Raw genomic sequence first — 19,095 nt, 5'->3', positions numbered from 1 at the left:
CTCAAAACTCACCTGATGAAGAAGTAGATGAGGTATATGAAGAAATCAGTACGTTGAAAAATAAATGGAAATGTCACTTCACTATCATCATGGGCGACTTTAATGCACGAATCGGATCTCAACACCAGGATGATGTAGCGGTCGGGCACTTCGGACATGGCATCAGGGATGGCCGAGGAGACATGTTAGTGGAGTTTGCGGAAAACCACAATCTCTACATCATGAACTCATTCTTCAAAAAGAACCCTTCTCGAAAATGGACATGGCGAAGCCCAGCATGTTGTTTTTCGACGTGGCTAACATCCATTTCACGTAAATGCAAAAATCAATTATGATCGCCTATATTTACAATTAACGTCCACTTACTGACCTACAATAATTCATATCCAGTGTGCAAAGTGGAAAGGATCAATGGAACGCTAGGATACGAGAGACTGAGCATGACAGAGGGCATACCTGCGCCTGCGATTGCACTGCGAGTCCTCTCGGTGGTGGTTTCCAGCATGTCATCGATGGGGTGGTCGGTGATGATTTCCAGCAGGTGGTCGGTGGGCCTATTAAGCATGTCATCGATGAGGTGTTCGGTGGGGCTATCAAGCAACGTGATGTTGAAAGTGCTGCCCTCCATCAGGGAGCGGGGATCGTCTCGCATCTCCTCCACTGTAGCGTTCAATGCAAACGGTGGGTCGTTCTCATCGCCGAATCCATACTACAGCAAAAGAATATATGGAATAGTGAACGACTACTAAGATTAATGTTTAAATTAGCCACAACTTTGCATTTGCATTGTGGATTTATTCATAGCAAATTCGCATCTTCTGCATCTGTCACAATATTAGGTTCAGGCAGTTATTTCATTAGGTACGAGGGTGGGTCAATAAGTCCTTAGAAAAGCCGACAGGTGGCGCGACTAGTACTGTAAGCGGTTTGTTTTCATGCAGCGGCACTACCGATTCAGTATGCTGCGAAGTTTCAATCAGATTGGTCGGGTTGTTGTGTGTTTCTCGTACATTTAAAAAAAAAATTTGCTTGTGGAAAATGGAAAAATGGAAAATGGAGAAAATTGAGTTTAGAGCTGTTATTAAACATTTTAATATAAAAGGGTTAACAGCAAAGGAAATAAAAAATTAGTTGGATTTAGTTCACGGCATATCTGCTCCTTCACTTGCAACTATTTATAACTGGTTAAATGAATTTAAACGTGGTCGTACATCAACAAAGGATGAACCACGCTCAGGACGTCCTGTAGAGGTGACTACACCAGAAATGATCAATAAAATCCACGATATGGTGTTAAGTGACCGAAGATTAAAGTTGAGTGAGATAATTGAGGTTACAGGGATCTCAAAAGGTAGCGTCATTTCTATTTTACATGACAAATTGGGCATGAAAAATATTTCTGCAAGATGGGTGCCGCGTTTGCTCACAGTCGACAATAAACGCAATAGGGTGGTGGCCTCTAAAGCCCTGTTGTCGCTCATGCAACGCAATCCGGATGAATTTTTTCGTCGCTTTGTGACTGTAGATGAAACATGGATACACCACTATACTCCCGAGACGAAAGAACAGTCAAAGCAGTGGATTGCGAAGGCAAACCATGACCAAAGAAGGCGAAAACCGTAAAATCAGCTGGTAAGGTTATGGCTACTGTATTTTGGGATGCACGTGAAATTATTTTCGTTGACTATTTGGAAAAAGGAAAAACAATAACAGGGGATTATTATGCATCTTTATTGGACCAGCTAAAAAACAAAATTGAAGAAAAACGGCCTCATTTAAACAGGAAAAAAATCCTCTTTCATCAGGACAATGCCCGTGTTCACACATGTTTACGATCAATAGCTAAAATTGAAGAATTGAAGTTCGAATTGGTCGACCACCCACCGTATTCGCCAGATTTAGCCCCCCCAGTGACTTTTTCCTTTTCCCAAACTTAAAAAAATGGCTAAGTGGACAACGTTTTTTTTCAAATGAAGAAGTCATCGATCGGACAAATGCTTATTTTGAGGACCTTCCGAAAACAAATTTTTCTGACGGTTTAAAAAAAATTGAGAAACGTCTTACCAAGTGTATTGAGCTCCAAGAAGATTATGTTGAGAAATAAAAAAAAATACAAAAATAAAAACTGTTTTAATGCTTTTTTCTAAGGAATTATTGACCCACCCTCGTACCATTAAATTTAATGGTTAGTATTGTGTTTAGAGTGCTGTGAAGAGCTTACATCAGTAATGATTTCAGGCATTGGGGGTGGGGAGTCCGTCAGGGTGATGATGACAGGCATTGGGGGTGGGGAGTCCGTCAGGGTGATGATGACAGGCATTGGGGGTGGGGAGTCCGTCAGGGTAATGATGACAGGCATTGGGGGTGGGGAGTCCGTCAGGGTGATGTTGCTGGCGGTCTCCATGTCACTCATCAACAACGTCGCCTGAAAATAAGAAAAAAAAATCAGTTAAATATTCAACACAACAAACATAAATGATGAAGACAACTTTTTTTGTTTGGCAGAACCCTTGGAACATTTTCTAGAATCTCGAGGAACCCCTACTTGGCAGCAGTAGACAATGAGTGACATACCCCTTACTATTTTTAGTCTATAAATGTAAATGTATCAGCCCTGCAGGCAAACATTTTTTTGGGATGCTATTGGGCAGGATAGTAAACATACACCTAACAATAAATCATTACTGGTGAGTAATTTTATTATAATGTCATCATGCAAAATTGCTTCGACGAAAATAAAATGAAAAGTGCTCGTGGATTCCTCAATGTTAACTTTAAATTTAAAAAAAGGCTACGTAAAGGCTGTTGGATTCATATCCCAATTTCAATTACGACGACGTAACCGCCAGGACAGTGATAATAATAGCAGCATAAAAAATTCAGTCAGAAACAAAAAATGACACATGCATGTGCTAAACAGCTAACCTACCTTGGCTTTTCAAGGGTTGGCACATGTTATGTTCTTAATTAATCAATATTTGTTTTTTAATTCATCGATAATGTTAATCTACCTAGATACATACCTACTTTTATCTTTGAAATAGTTAAAATGTAGGATTATAGATCATTGCTTTCTAATCAATCAGTAATGTATATATACCTTAATTAGACGCTTATATTTTTTAATGGTAAATAATTAAATGTTGGTAATGTTTAAATAGGTACTACTTTCAATTTGCAAAATTCCACATATGTAGTTAAAAATGTTTGTAAACATTTTTTTCTCTTCAATAATAGAGTTATTTATGTTGACCGCTGTTTTGGGCCATAAACCTGTTATCAGAACGACACTGAGATTACTAACTAAAGTGATCTTAGTGTCTTTCTGAATATGGGTTCTTGGCCCGTAACAGCTTTCAATATAAATAACTCAATTATCATAGGATTAACAGAAAATTTTGTTTTAAAACCATTATAATTAAAATCTACCACGTAAATGCCAGTTCAATTAATAAAAAATTTTCATCAAATAATATTGTTTAATTAATCAGTTATGTATGTATTTAAGTACGTAATTTCAATATTTTAATAAGACTTTATTATTCAGCATTATTTCTTTCACAAATACCATGTCAGTGACCTTACCACTTTGTTTGTGTCATGTTCAAACTGTGTATTTTCAATATAACCATCCCGTTTTTATGCAACAAAAAAAATCATAATTGTTAGGGAAACACGAGTACATTTTTTGTGAACAATTTTTATTGATATATTATATACTTACTTACAAATAACTTCAATTTTAAATTATTTTTTAGTAAGAAATTCAATTACTTATTGATTTTTGCTTAAGGGCGGACGTGCTCAGCGTGGGTCAAAATGGAGCTTTTATTCTATTTTCAAAGCATGATCCTGGACATTCCTTAAATGTTGTAGACAATCTATTTATATAATTTTGAAGCCTTATTATCCTTTATATTTATTTTAAACATTTGATGACTGCATAAAGTATTTTTATTACATAAAATAGTATTCTTATAAACCTCTCGCTCTAATGTTTTAGAATATTTCATATTTCAGTACATAACTGTGCAGTGAGTGGTGTTAAAATTTTTTACGTTTATTAATTTTTAAACGCATTTATAAAACCATCAGTATAATTTATATCGACATTATTATAGTGAAATATTTACGATACAAAATTATATTGATAATCTCTGTGATACCAAACACGGTTACGTACATGTTCAAACACGCGCGTTAACATGTTCTTACTCCCTACTTCAGTTTTAGTTTGTCGATTTTGGAACATTAATGTATAGAATATTAATAATTGATTCCTTAATTAGTGTATTGGCCTAACGGTATGTAATGTATTGGAATAACTATTATAAATTGTTTTTTTTTATAATTCTATTTGCTTTTCTATTGATAGCATCTGATATATTATATTGAGCATTTCTTATATCCATCCACCGTGTTCGTCTAGGATCAACGGGTTCAGGCCATACACAATTATTCATATAAAATCTTGTCAGCTGTGATTCCATTTTATGTATCCGAAAGCCGTCATCTTTAAAAATGTACCGCTCATGATTTGCCCATGAATAATACAAAGCCACCCTCAAAGAATACAGTTCAGTATGAATTATCTTTTAGATTAACGTGCACAAAAATCAAATAATATTATTTTTGATTTAAAGCAACTTATAAAATATGCGGCAACCCTGTGACTTATGTATTGTGTGGCTTGTTGAACAATATCTAGTTACTAAATAATATTATGCGAGTCAAATAATGTTCCGAGAGAAACGAAATTTTGTAAAAAAATACACGAGCTCACCAACTATATCGGTCAATCCATCAGATTGTCTTTTTTGTTAATTATGCAAAATAATTATATTTCTCAAACGTCTGAAAATAGGATAACATACATGAAACGTACTACGTGTTTTGGTAATATAGCGTCACTAATTCATTAATGAGTATTATTATTTATAGTATTAAATGAATGTTGTATTATAATAAAAACTTATTTTTATTGAGCAGTATAATATATTATTTTGCGAGAAAAAATCATCCAAAATTGGCTAATCAAACTAAAAATATGGCTTTAAAATCTTTATTTTTCTGATATTAAAAAAAATACGTGGGTTAATCAATGAAATGTTATTCTACCATACAATCTATACCTCCAAAACTATTATTAAGTTCTACAGCCATTGTGGCGTGAGAGTCATTTTGGCCAATTTCAAAAACAGGACCGACTATTTGTCATTTATTTTTGAAAGTAAACGCGATTCGTAAAATTTAAACGACACTAATAGTTGCATTAGAATACTACTTATCAGATTTCAAATAAATAAAGAGTTAATAATTGTCTATCAATTCGTTTTAACCATGCTTGGTATTTCCACATTTCCGAGAAGACAGGAAAGAACGGGTCCAATGGCCCTAAACCTTATTTTACTCTATTATCAAATTGGCTTCACAGCAAAACTAACCTAAGGCTATTGTAACCGCCAACATCCTGTCTGAAATCGAAAATTTACTTAGGCTTCTGCACCATTTATCTGCTATGAACTTTACAATCCATGTAGGTAGTACGGTTGGATCCGCATTAAAATGAATGTTTCTTCAAGCAATGTATATAATAAAAAAAATGTCTTACTAAAACCATTTCGAATTATTATTTATTACCATTGTAAAGACTAAATAATGAGTAAAATTGGATAATGAATCATTAATAAAAACAAGGTCTCATTTATAGAATCATGAATTTAACTTTGAAGTTGATTCATTCAACTTGTTTACCAGAAACCTAACCCAACTGCGTACGCTGCAAACATACCCACTGTGTGTATAGCATGCATAAGTTGGGATTAAATCTAGCTAGGTTGCATATCTAACTGCAGAGAAATCCAAATCTGCAGGAGACTCTCTGCCATCCATCGAGCTGATAGAATCGCCGGCGATTTGATGTTTACCGGGTGTGTGTGTTGATAACTTCTGTTTGAATATCTCTATACTTTCCGTCTTGTGTTCTTCATCAAAATTATATCAAAAGTTAAAATGAAGAACAATCCACTGTGAGACCTGAAGTAGGTATCAACCTACTTATATCTAGATATTTTATTGATCACTACTCGACAACGCAAATTGAATACCTATGCTAAAAAAATATATTAAATTTTTAGTCTTACCATCTGTTCGTCTGCTTCAACGGACGGTACTTCGAGACGTTGTTTCTTAGTGGTCCTGAAACATTTTACACATTGTTGTAGTCTAGGTACGTTTCTTTTCAATATCAATAAAGGTATAACTACCAGTGGTGAAAACTCCATAGGCACTAAATAATTAGGTAGGTGTTTAAAAAAAACATACATGAGATTACGCTAGTGTGAATTGATTTATTATTCCCTCTGTTTGATGTTGAAAACCTTCTAAAACGCTTAATAAAGCTTAAATGTATGAAGTTGAAGCAAAAAAAGGACCACTTAATTAGCTGCAGGTGACTGCATTGCGAGCTCATTTGAAGAGAATTTCACACTTGTACTGTGAAATTTATTTGCCAATTTGCAGAGCTTGTAAAGAGACAATCCGTCACGATAAGTGTAGATCAGGGAACTCAGAAATAATGGGAACTGAAATACACAACGGGTAAGGCGATAGCAGTTAACCGACTCGAGTAAGGAAGAATCCGGGTTAAACTTACACACGTGTTAAGAACACGTTTTACGTCAAATACTAAAAACTGCTCTCGGTTTATGCATTTACGCTCATTTAATGTTGGTGTATTACACACACTATTGCACGTGCATAATGTGTGCTTAATTTTCGTAGGATACTCACACATTCGAAAGCCTGCTTCACCATGCGGCGTATTGAATATTGCCCATCGGTATTCTATTTATTATCCGTTCTGTGGTGTAGATAGATAAGCAAGACCGTTTATAACTGCGTTATTCAAGCGTTTACTAAATAATTTCAAATGTCAAACAGAAATAACGTATCAGGCTCCTTTTATTTACAGTCCAATACGGTGCAATGCACATTCACATTCGACTCGACGCTATTGTCCCAACTCAGAAATGTCAACGAAGCACACAAACGAGACTTAATCCACAGTATCGAAACGTCAAACTCAACGAAACAATGGCACTTAATAATAATATTAGAAATATAGAGTATATTTTTCAATTAGACAGTGTTTTAATTATTGGAAGGATATTTCTTAACCTGAAATGTCATTTAATTATGATTTAAATCCCTATGGATACTGTATGTGGCCACAGTGACTTTTTGAACTTTTTGATAGTATAGCGACTTACATGCTGAGAACAAATGATTTTTCCAAACAACAGCGTTGCATCTCAACATTAAGTCATATATCATGTTTTATGAATGTCAACAAATTACATTGACCAAATCAACGTGCAGTCATGGTGAACTGAGCGATTAGCTCCGCACTTTGAGAAATAAGAAAACATCCTTCAGTTTATTCTGAAGTTAAGCCGAATATGAAAGAAAAAAATATTAAAATCACTGTCTAAGTGTGTATTGTTATTCTTTTCATTTCTATAAATTTTTGTGTTATTAGTTATATATTATTAAAGGACTACGAAAATAATTACTTTTTTGGCTTAATTGTCACTGAGTCAAACTGAGATACGTCAGCTGAAAAAAAAAATCATACATTAGTAATCCAATTAGTACTAGCATGGTTATGCGTAAGCATCGCATGCATGCCTGCGTGTGTGTGTATTATGGCATATAAAAGGTATAGAATGGGTATAGAATATATAATGTTACTTTACGGCTAACTTGATATTCAAAAACATGTTATCAATAATGAAGAATGACTTTTCACATTTGTTAGTAGAGCTCGTAACCTTGTGTCGGTCGTACAACAATATTATTATGTAACAACACGCGTGAATTCCCGTTTCTTCTTTCATCACATTTTTCCCAGATTCTTTTCAACGATTAAAATCAAAAATGTGAATGTGTTGTATGCTGCAGTGTAAGAGTGGAAGCTAGGGGATGTATCTTCCATACAGCGATCGTGACCACTTAATACATCAGAAATACTCAGTCATGATAATAGATGACACCGATGACAGTACAGTACAAGGCCAGTTCAATGACCAATCAGAGCTCACTCATGGCCCAGCCAATCAACACTCGAGCTGCGAGACTATTTGTCACTGATGTCATGTCATTATTTTCAAATTTCATGTCAATTCTACATGTTATTTTCAAAACAAAAACAATCGTGCAATATTATTCGAGTGGACTGACATTGATGTAAATAAAATAAAATATAGTATAATATTATCTTATAGTGTCAGAATAATATTGATATTCGGTATTTTTAAACCGTACTGATAAAAAGGTTTTACAATTCGTACAGCTGATAATAAAATAAATTAATGGGCAGTCTACTTTTATTATATTATGTTTATATACACTTGTACATATACACAGATAGAGTAGCAATTAGTTTAACACTTCAGCTCGGCAAAAGATACCAGATTCTGCTTTTGCAAGTTTATGCGCACACTCAAAACTCACCTGATGAAGAAGTGGATGAGGTATATGAAGAAATCAGTACGTTGAAAAATAAATGGAAATGTCACTTCACTATCATCATGGGGGACTTTAATGCACGAATCGGATCTCAACACCAGGATGATGTAGCGGTCGGGCACTTCGGACATGGCATCAGGGATGGCCGAGGAGACATGTTAGTGGAGTTTGCGGAAAACCACAATCTCTACATCATGAACTCATTCTTCAAAAAGAACCCTTCTCGAAAATGGACATGGCGAAGCCCAGCATGTTGTTTTTCGACGTGGCTAACATCCATTTCACGTAAATGCAAAAATCAATTATGATCGCCTATATTTACAATTAACGTCCACTTACTGACCTACAATAATTCATATCCAGTGTGCAAAGTGGAAAGGATCAATGGAACGCTAGGATACGAGAGACTGAGCATGACAGAGGGCATACCTGCGCCTGCGATTGCACTGCGAGTCCTCTCGGTGGTGGTTTCCAGCATGTCATCGATGGGGTGGTCGGTGATGATTTCCAGCAGGTGGTCGGTGGGCCTATTAAGCAACGTGGTGTTGAAAGTGCTGCCCTCCATCATGGAGCGGGGATCGCCTCGCATCTCCTCCACTGTAGCGTTAAATGCAAACGGTGGGTCGTTCTCATCGCCGAATCCATACTACGGCAAAAGAATATATGGAATAGTGAACGACTACTAAGATTAATGTTTAAATTAGCCACAACTTTGCATTTGCATTGTGGATTTATTCATAGCAAATTCGCATCTTCTGCATCTGTCACAATATTAGGTTCAGGCAGTTATTTCATTAGGTACCATTAAATTTAATGGTTAGTATTGTGTTTAGAGTGCTGTGAAGAGCTTACATTAGTAATGATGACAGGCATTGGGGGTGGGGAGTCCGTCAGGGTGATGTTGCTGGCGGTCTCCATGTCACTCATCAACAACGTCGCCTGAAAATAAGAAAAAAAAATCAGTTAAATATTCAACACGACAAACATAAATGATGAAGACAACTTTTTTTGTTTGGCAGAACCCTTGGAACATTTTCTAGAATCTCGAGGAACCCCTACTTGGCAGCAGTAGACAATGAGTGACATACCCCTTACTATTTTTAGTCTATAAATGTAAATGTATCAGCCCTGCAGGCAAACATTTTTTTGGGTTGCTATTGGGCAGGATAGTAAACATACACCTAACAATAAATCATTACTGGTGAGTAATTTTATTATAATGTCATCATGCAAAATTGCTTCGATGAAAATAAAATGAAAAGTGCTCGTGGATTCCTCAATGTTTAATTTAAATTTAAAAATAGGCTACGTTAAGGCTGTTGGATTAATATCCCAATTTCAATTGCGACGACGTAACCGCCAGGACAGTGATAATAATAGCAGCATAAAAAATTCAGTCAGAAACAAAAAATGACACATGCATGTGCTAAACAGCTAGCCTACCTTGGCTTTTCAAGGGTTGGCACATGTTATGTTCTTAATTAGTCAATATTTGTTTTTTAATTCATCGATAATGTTAATCTACCTAGATACATACCTACTTTTATCTTTGAAATAGTTAAAATGTAGGATTATAGATCATTGCTTTCTAATCAATCAATAATGTATACATACCATAATTAGACGCTTATTTTTATTAATGCTAAATAATTAAATGTTGGTAATGTATAAATAGGTACTACTTTCAATTTTCAAAATTCCACATATGTAGTTAAAAATGTTTGTAAACATTTTTTTCTCTTCAATAATAGAGTTATTTATGTTGACCGCTGTTTTGGGCCATAAACCTGTTATCAGAACGACACTGAGATTACTAACTAAAGTGATCTTAGTGTCTTTCTGAATATGGGTTCTTGGCCCGTAACAGCTTTCAATATAAATAACTCAATTATCATAGGATTAACAGAAAATTTTGTTTTAAAACCATTATAATTAATATCTACCACGTAAATGCCAGTTCAATTAATAAAAAATTTTCATCAAATTATATTGTTTAATTAATCAGTTATGTATGTATTTAAGTACGTAATTTCAATATTTTAATAAGACTTTATTATTCAGCATTATTTCTTTCACAAATACCATGTCAGTGACCTTACCACTTTGTTTGTGTCATGTTCAAACTGTGTATTTTCAATATAACCATCCCGTTTTTATGCAACAAAAAAATCATAATTGTTAGGGAAACACGAGTACATTTTTTGTGAACAATTTTTATTGATATATTGTATACTTACTTACATATAACTTCAATTTTAAATTATTTTTTTAGTAAGAAATTCAATTATTTATTATTCAATTATTTTGACAGCCCTGTTTTCTGATCAGCGGACACGTGCAGGTGTTAATCAAATAATAATGTAAGATTGTCGACAATAATTATAATGTAGTAGGTCGACAATAATAATAATAATGTTTTTTTTAAATAAAATCTCCGATGATTAGTGATTTTTGCCAAAAGATCGATTTAAATTAACGTGCATACGACGCCGAGGTCCATCTTATACTAAATTATATTTGAATACCGAGCTCTTCAGCCCTCCCTTAAGGGCGGACGTGCTCAGCGTGGGTCAAAATTGAGCTTTTATTCTATTTTCAAAGCATGATCCTGGACATTCCTTAAATGTTGTAGATAATCTATTTATATAATTTTGAAGCCTTATTATCCTTTATATTTATTTTAAATATTTGATGACTGCATAAAGTATTTTTATTACATAAAATAGTATTCTTTTAAACCTCTCGCTCTAATGTTTTAGAATATTTCATATTTCAGTACATAACTGTGCAGTGAGTGGTGTTAAAATTTTTTACGTTTATTAATTTTTTTATATCGATATTATATATATTTATATTTATTTATATCGACATTATTATAGTGAAATATTTACGATAAAAAATTATATTGATAATCTCTGTGATACCAAACACGGTTAGGTACATGTTCAAACACGCGCGTTAACATGTTCTTACTCCCTACTTCAGTTTTAGTTTGTCGATTTTGGAACATTAATGTATAGAATATTAATAATTGATTCCTTAATTAGTGTATTGGCTTAACGGTATGTAATGTAATAGAATAACTATTATAAATTGTTTTTTTTTTATAATTTTATTTGCTTATCTATTGATAGCATTTGATATATTATATTGAGCCTTTCTTATATCCATCGACCGTGTTCGTCTAGGATCAACGGGTTCAGGCCATACACAATTATTCATATAAAATCTTGTCAGCTGTGATTCCATTTTATGTATCCGAAAGCCGTCATCTTAAAAAATGTACCGCTCATGATTTGCCCATGAATAATACAAAGCCACCCTCAAAGAATACAGTTTAGTATGAATTATCTTTTAGATTAACGTGCACAAAAATCTAATAATATTATTTTTGATTTAAAGCAACTTATAAAATATGCGGCAACCCTGTGACTTATGTATTGTGTGGCTTATTGAACAATATGTAGGTACTAAATATTATGGGAGTCAAATAATGTTCCGAGAGAAACGAAATTTTGTAAAAAAAATACACGAGCTCACCAACTATATCGGTCAATCCATCAGATTGTCTTTTTTTGTTAATTTTGCAAAATAATTATATTTCTTAAACGTCTGAAAATAGGATAACACACATGAAACGTACAACGTGTTTTGGTAATATAGCGTCACTAATTCATTAATGAGTATTATTATTTATAGTATTAAATGAATGTTGTATTATAATAAAAACTTATTTTTATTGAGCAGTATAATATATTATTTTGCGAGAAAAAATCATCCAAAATTGGCTAATTTATGCTCAAACTAAAAATATGGCTTTGAAATCTTTATTTTTCTGATATTAAAAAAAATACATGGGTTAATCAATGAAATGTATTATAGCCTACTTATTTCTAGATATTTTATTGATCACTACTCGACAACGCAAATTGAATACCTATGCTAAAAAAATATATTAAATTTTTACTCTTACCATCTGGTCGTCGGTTAGAATGTCATCTTCAACAGACGACGGTATTTCCGCTTCAACGGACGGTACTTCGAGACGTTGTTTCTTAGTGGTCCTGAAACATTTTACACATTGTTGTAGTCTAGGTACGTTTCTTTTCAATATCAATAAAGGTATAACTACCAGTGGTGAAAACTCCATAGGCACTAAATAATTAGGTAGGTGTTTAAAAAAAACATACATGAGATTACGCTAGTGTGAATTGATTTATTATTCCCTCTGTTTGATGTTGAAAACCTTCTAAAACGCTTAATAAAGCTTAAATGTATGAAGTTGAAGCAAAAAAAGGACCTCTTAATTAGCTGCAGGTGACTGCATTGCGAGCTCATTTGAGGAGAATTTCACACTTTGTACTGTGAAATTTATTTGCCAATTTGCAGAGTTTGTAAAGAGACAATCCGTCACGATAAGTGTAGATCAGGGAACTCAGAAATAATGGGAACTGAAATACACAACGGGTAAGGCGATAGCAGTTAACCGACTCGAGTAAGGAAGAATCCGGGTTAAACTTACACACGTGTTAAAAACACGTTTTACGTCAAATACTAAAACTGCTCTCGGTTTATGCATTTATGCTCATTTAATTTTGGTGTATTACACACACTATTGCACGTGCATAATGCGTGCTTAATTTTCGTAGGAAACTCACACATTCGAAAGCCTGCTTCACCATGCGGCGTATTGAATATTGCCCATCGGTATTCTATTTATTATCCGTTCTGTGGTGTAGATAGATAAGCAAGACCGTTTATAACTGCGTTATTCAAGCGTTTACTAAATAATTTCAAATGTCAAACAGAAATAACGTATCAGGCTCCTTTTATTTACAGTCCAATACGGTGCAATGCACATTCACATTCGACTCGACGCTATTGTCCCAACTCAGAAATGTCAACGAAGCACACAAACGAGACTTAATCCACAGTATCGAAACGTCAAACTCAACGAAACAATGGCACTTAATAATAATATTAGAAATATAGAGTATATTTTTCAATTAGACAGTGTTTTAATTATTGGAATGATGTTTCTTAACCTGAAATGTCATTTAATTATGATTTAAATCCCTCTGGATACTGTATGTGGCCACAGTGACTTTTTGAACTTTTTGATAGTATAGCGACTCACATGCTGAGAACAAATGATTTTTCCAAACAACAGCGTTGCATCTCAACATTAAGTCATATATCGAGGGTATACTTGCAGAACGCATTAAGTGAGTTTTTGCTGTTTTTCTGTTTTAAATGCCAAAATTCTTAGAATTTTACGCTCTACGTTCTGGTAAAACGCACTTAGTCATAGGATATACTGGTAAGAAAATAGAAACTGCATTAAGTCATATTGTTATTTTTTTATACTGACAGAAAGCATTATATGACCTATAATGCGTTCTGTGTGTACAAAATACAGGATTTGTAACATGGCATATGCATTAAGTATGACATAATGCATTCTGTCAGTACAAATTTTGTCAATTGATTTCACTATAGGGCATAGCCCATACCTTTGCAATTTTAATTCATCTGTCTTTAGTGATTAGTGAAACAATACATTGAACCATTTGAAGAATTTATTAGAATGGCTTCGTCTCAAAGAGCAAAACATAATATATTAAAGATGTGTTGGAGTTGTTCTTATGATCGCAAAAAAGATTACATTCTAAAAAATGTTGAGATTAAAATTCCCGTTGATAGAAAACCAAGGAATGAAAAAAGGAAATCCAGACAAAACTAAAGAGTTATTTCTTTTTCAAGAGTGGACAAAAAGTCAGAGTGTGAAAATTTTTTTTAGAGTACTTTACACATTTTAAATAGATCAGTAATTCACGCATTTAAAGGACAAGAAGACGTGGGAGTACAGTTTACGTTACACGATCGTAGAGGTAAACATCCCCCTATTCACAAAACAAGCAATGAGAATTTAATCCATATAAAGTCTCACATAGAATCCTTCCCGTTTATGGAGAGTCACTACACGAGAAAGGACATATATATATATATATATAAGGTAATATTTAGACAGTAAATTAACAATTTGCAAAATGTATAGCCTGTGTAAAGACTATTGCACAGAAAAAGGCGTATTACCAGTGACACAGATAACCTATCGTAGAGTGTTCGTTTTTCAAACCAAAAAAGGACCAGTGCACATTTTGTAATAAATACAAAGTAAGTTGGCCCGAAGACAACATCATAATGGAAGAGGATTTTCAGAGTCATTTGAATAGGAAAAATGAATGTCATTCTGAAATAGAAAAGGATAAGGATATGTCCAATAATGATTCCTTATTCATGACTGTAACATACGATCTTCAGAGTGTGTTACATATACCATCCACAGAGGTTTCACTGCTCTATTATAAAAGAAAATTAAATATGTTTAACTTAACTATTTACGAAGGTCCAATGCCGAATAAAGGATTTTGTTTGGCTTGGACCGAAATAAATGGAAAGCAAGGGAGTTGCAAAATAGGAAGTTGTCTCATGTGGTATCTCAAGCAGCTTCCATCGAGTGTAACTGAAATATCTTTCTTCTCCGATACATGCGGAGGCCATAATAGAAATTTGCAAGTATCTGCTCTTTTCTTGAATCTATGGAATGCGATTCTATGCATAGTGCCATAGAAAACAGGCAAAAGTTTGCGTCGATTTATTGTGCCAATGACTGGTTAAATGATGTTTGAATGTCTCGTTTCATTTCGAAAAAGAAACCATACAAAGCAAGCGAGCTAAAATATACTGACTTTTATAACCTCAAATTTTTATCGAATCAGTTAGGTAATAAAAAATAAAAACTTGGCGTAAATTGGCTAAAAATGAAATGTCTTAAATATAAAAAGGAAAAACCATTTACCATTCAATATAAATATGATTTTAGTGATGTGTACGAAACAATAAACGTTTTAAAAATTAGAAATGCTTCGCGTATCAACCAAATTTGTTTTGTAGAAATCGAAAACATTCCACAATTATAATATAAAAATCCATTAAAAATAAGTTGTGCCAAAAAAAAGGATTTGTGTGAAAAAAGTGTAATACCGGACATTTTTCATTGGTGGTTTCAATAGTTATCTGCCGAGAATAACAGCCATCCAGACTTACTTCCGGAGCCCGATATAAATGATTCCAATGCCGAAAACGATGCATAATAATCAACATTTTTTTTTTTAAATATTAATACTGATACTAATCTAATTGTTTTCATGTATGGGTGTAAAGTGCAAGGAAATGCAAATAATGTCAATCAGAATTAAGACTAGTCGTAATATGTGACATACTATCTAATCTGCATACCCTTCAGAGAAATGTTATTGTAGTTTACAGTGAATAATTTAATTTCAAAAAAATCTGTTTAAAAATTATTGTGATTTATTATTATTTTCATTGTATTTTTTCTATATTTTTCTAATTTTAAATAAACAATGTTTAACATAAATGATATTATTTTCATTCAAAGTATTATTTTAATTTATATTATACCAATCTAATCATTGCATTGTTATCATTTATCTAATAATACGTCGAAGTTAGCGAATAGTTACTGACAGAATGCATTATGTCAGCGGTCACATTACAATTACATTTTTAAAAAAATATCCATACAACTTATCAACATCAAATCTTTTGTTTTGTATGCCAAAAAGGTTATTCTTTATAATGTAGAAAAAAAAATATATAAATCATAAAACATTCTACGCGGGAGAAAGCTTTGAAAAAAAATTTTAGGTCTTAATGCGATTATCTCAGAACTTGTTTTAATGACTTAATGCGTTCTGTCAGTATACCCTCGATATCATGTTTTGTGAATGTCAACAAATTACATTGACCAAATCAACGTGCAGTCATGGTGAACTGAGCGATTAGCTCCGCACTTTGAGAAATAAGAAAACATCCTTCAGTTTATTCTGAAGCTTAGCCGAATATGAAAGAAAAAAATATTAAAATCACTGTCTATGTGTGTATTGTTATTCTTTTCATTTCTATAAATTTTTGTGTTATTAGTTATATATTATTTAGGACTACGAAAATAATTACTTTTTTTGTTTGATTGCGTTCACCCCTTTCATCGAGTCAAACTCAGATACGTCAGCTGAAAAAAAAAATCATACATTAGTAATCCAATTAGTACTAGCATGGTTATGCGTAAGCATCGCATGCATGCCTGCGTGTGTGTGTATTATGGCATATAAAAGGTATAGAATGGGTATAGAATATATAATGTTACTTTACGGCTCACTTGATATTCAAAAACATGTTATCAATAATGAAGAATGAATTTTCACATTTGTTAGTAGAGCTCATAACCTTGTGTCGGTCGTACAACAATATTATTATGTAACAACACGCGTGAATTCCCGTTTCTTCTTTCATCACATTTTTCCCAGATTCTTTTCAATGATTAAAATCAAAAATGTGAATGTATTGTATGCTGCAGTGTAAGAGTGGAAGCTATGGGATGTATCTTCCATACAGCGATCGTGACCACTTAATACATCAGAAATACTCAGTCATGATAATAGATGACACCGATGACAGTACAGTACAAGGCCAGTTCAATGACCAATCAGAGCTCACTCATGGCCCAGCCAATCAACACTCGAGCTGCGAGACTATTTGTCACTGATGTCATGTCATTATTTTCAAATTTCATGTCAATTCTACATGTTATTTTCAAAACAAAAACAATCGTGCAATATTATTCGAGTGGACTGACATTGATGTAAATAAAATAAAATATAGTATAATATTATCTTATAGTGTCAGAATAATATTGATATTCGGTATTTTTAAACCGTACTGATAAAAAGGTTTTACAATTCGTACAGCTGATAATAAAATAAATTAATGGGTAGTCTAATTTTATTATATTATGTTTATATACACTTGTACATATACACAGATAGAGTAGCAAGTTTAACACTTCAGCTCAGCAAAAGATACCAGATTCTGCTTTTGCAAGTTTATGCGCCCACTCAAAACTCACCTGATGAAGAAGTGGATGAGGTATATGAAGAAATCAGTACGTTGAAAAATGAACAGAAATGTCACTTCACTATCATCATGGGGGACTTTAATGCACGAATCGGATCTCAACACCAGGATGATGTAGCGGTCGGGCACTTCGGACATGGCACCAGGGATGGCCGAGGAGACATGTTAGTGGAGTTTGCGGAAAACCACAATCTCTACATCATGGACTCATTCTTCAAAAAGAACCCTTCTCGAAAATGGACATGGCGAAGCCCAGCAAAACGAACCAGCAAAATCGACTACATCCTCACCGACAAGAAGGATATTTTTCTAGACTGCACAGTCATTAACAGATTTAATACTGGCAGCGACCACCGAATGGTAAGGTGTAAAGTACGATTTAACATCAAACGTGAGAGATCTAAACTGATGCAGAAGCCCAGAGTCCGCAGAGGCTTGAGAAGCAGAGTCGAATTCCAACAAGAGCTGGAGAACAGGCTAGCGGCTTTCCAGGCTGAAAATGACCCCATCTCCCTACAAAACACCGAGGCAATAACAAAAATCATTATAGAATCTTCGGAAGAGACAGTTGCTGCTGTGGTTGAACGAGTAAGCAAACTTTCAAAGGAAACGTTGGATCTTATGAAGCTGCGTAGGAGTACGAAAAGCGAGCAACAAGTTGCAAATGATCTCGAATACTCCACGCTGTGCAAAACTCTACGTAAAAACATACGAGAAGATCTTCGTAAGTTCAATATGAACCTTGTAGAATCAATTGTTGCGTCAGGAAGGAGCTTACATCGTGCGTAACTGGGATCATCGACTGGACAGCGGATTGACCCTGGCTGATGATGATGATGATATACACTTGAAAGTCCCTTGAAAATTTGCAAAATCTACCAACGCAAACATAAATATATAAAGAAGTTAACGCTTCAGTAAATTACATATAAAATGTCTATACTTATGTATTCTTACAAAAGTGTAAATGGCGACCATCATTGTGATTTAATTAATTAACATTACATTTTAAAATTATTGTTTCAGATTCCACATCAATATCCCGTCGATCGTTGGGGTTTTTTGACTGCGCAGAATAACAGCAAGCGATGAAAATTTATAATGTAATCTTCAAGCTACACAATATATGAAGTGCTGACAAATAATTAGCATGGTGTAATATTATTATTACATTATGATTTCCACATAAATTATTTATGTCGCTTAATTGCATAGACTTTTATTTATTTTTGTCACAATTTCGTTTTTATAATTATTAATAGTTTTCGGGTTCCGGGGCTCACATAGTCAAAACTTCTAGTGATGCCAATAGATGGCGCTAATCATAAGGGGCGCTAATTTTAATCAAAAAGTTTCAATCGTCGATGAGATTTGAATAATTGTGTCATAAATCACTTACCCGCCAATAGATTGAGTTGAACTTTGTATAACCTTAGTAGACCCGATAATAGTTGAGAGCTTAATCGAAGTGAATAACGTTCGGAGATAAACCCAGATTCCGTGCTGATGACTTCCATAAGATCGTCACTAAAACAAGTCAAATACGTTAAAACTCGTGTATTTTCA

General features: G+C 33.8%; 2 protein-coding genes across 2 annotated transcripts in view; one reads left to right on the top strand and one right to left on the bottom strand.

Annotated features, from left to right (window-relative positions):
- The window catches only part of LOC147069876 (uncharacterized), a 36,982-nt gene extending 20,191 nt beyond the window's left edge, over nucleotides 1-16,791 (bottom strand). Inside the window, exons 1-8 of the mRNA XM_085950090.1 lie at nucleotides 16,775-16,791; nucleotides 12,503-12,593; nucleotides 9,382-9,468; nucleotides 8,959-9,175; nucleotides 7,575-7,617; nucleotides 6,144-6,198; nucleotides 2,222-2,425; nucleotides 457-709 (exon numbers count right to left, since the gene is read on the bottom strand). Of these exons, the coding sequence (XP_085806216.1) occupies nucleotides 457-709; nucleotides 2,222-2,425; nucleotides 6,144-6,198; nucleotides 7,575-7,617; nucleotides 8,959-9,175; nucleotides 9,382-9,468; nucleotides 12,503-12,593; nucleotides 16,775-16,791 (967 nt within the window). The remainder of the gene's footprint in view (nucleotides 1-456; nucleotides 710-2,221; nucleotides 2,426-6,143; nucleotides 6,199-7,574; nucleotides 7,618-8,958; nucleotides 9,176-9,381; nucleotides 9,469-12,502; nucleotides 12,594-16,774) is intronic.
- An 807-nt stretch (nucleotides 16,792-17,598) lies between these two features.
- LOC147069875 (uncharacterized) lies at nucleotides 17,599-18,318 on the top strand. Its single transcript, XM_085950089.1, has one exon. It carries the CDS (start codon nucleotides 17,599-17,601, stop codon nucleotides 18,316-18,318), a length of 720 nt encoding a protein of 239 aa, XP_085806215.1.
- Nucleotides 18,319-19,095: the final 777 nt, after the last annotated feature.

This window comes from Rhyacophila brunnea, unplaced genomic scaffold, assembly GCF_057557595.1.
Source record: "Rhyacophila brunnea isolate RB1 unplaced genomic scaffold, BYU_Rbru_1.0 scaffold_228, whole genome shotgun sequence".
NCBI lineage: Eukaryota > Metazoa > Arthropoda > Insecta > Trichoptera > Rhyacophilidae > Rhyacophila > Rhyacophila brunnea.
The sequence above is the reverse complement of the archived record's forward strand: the minus strand, read 5'-3'. Positions and strand labels throughout refer to the sequence as shown.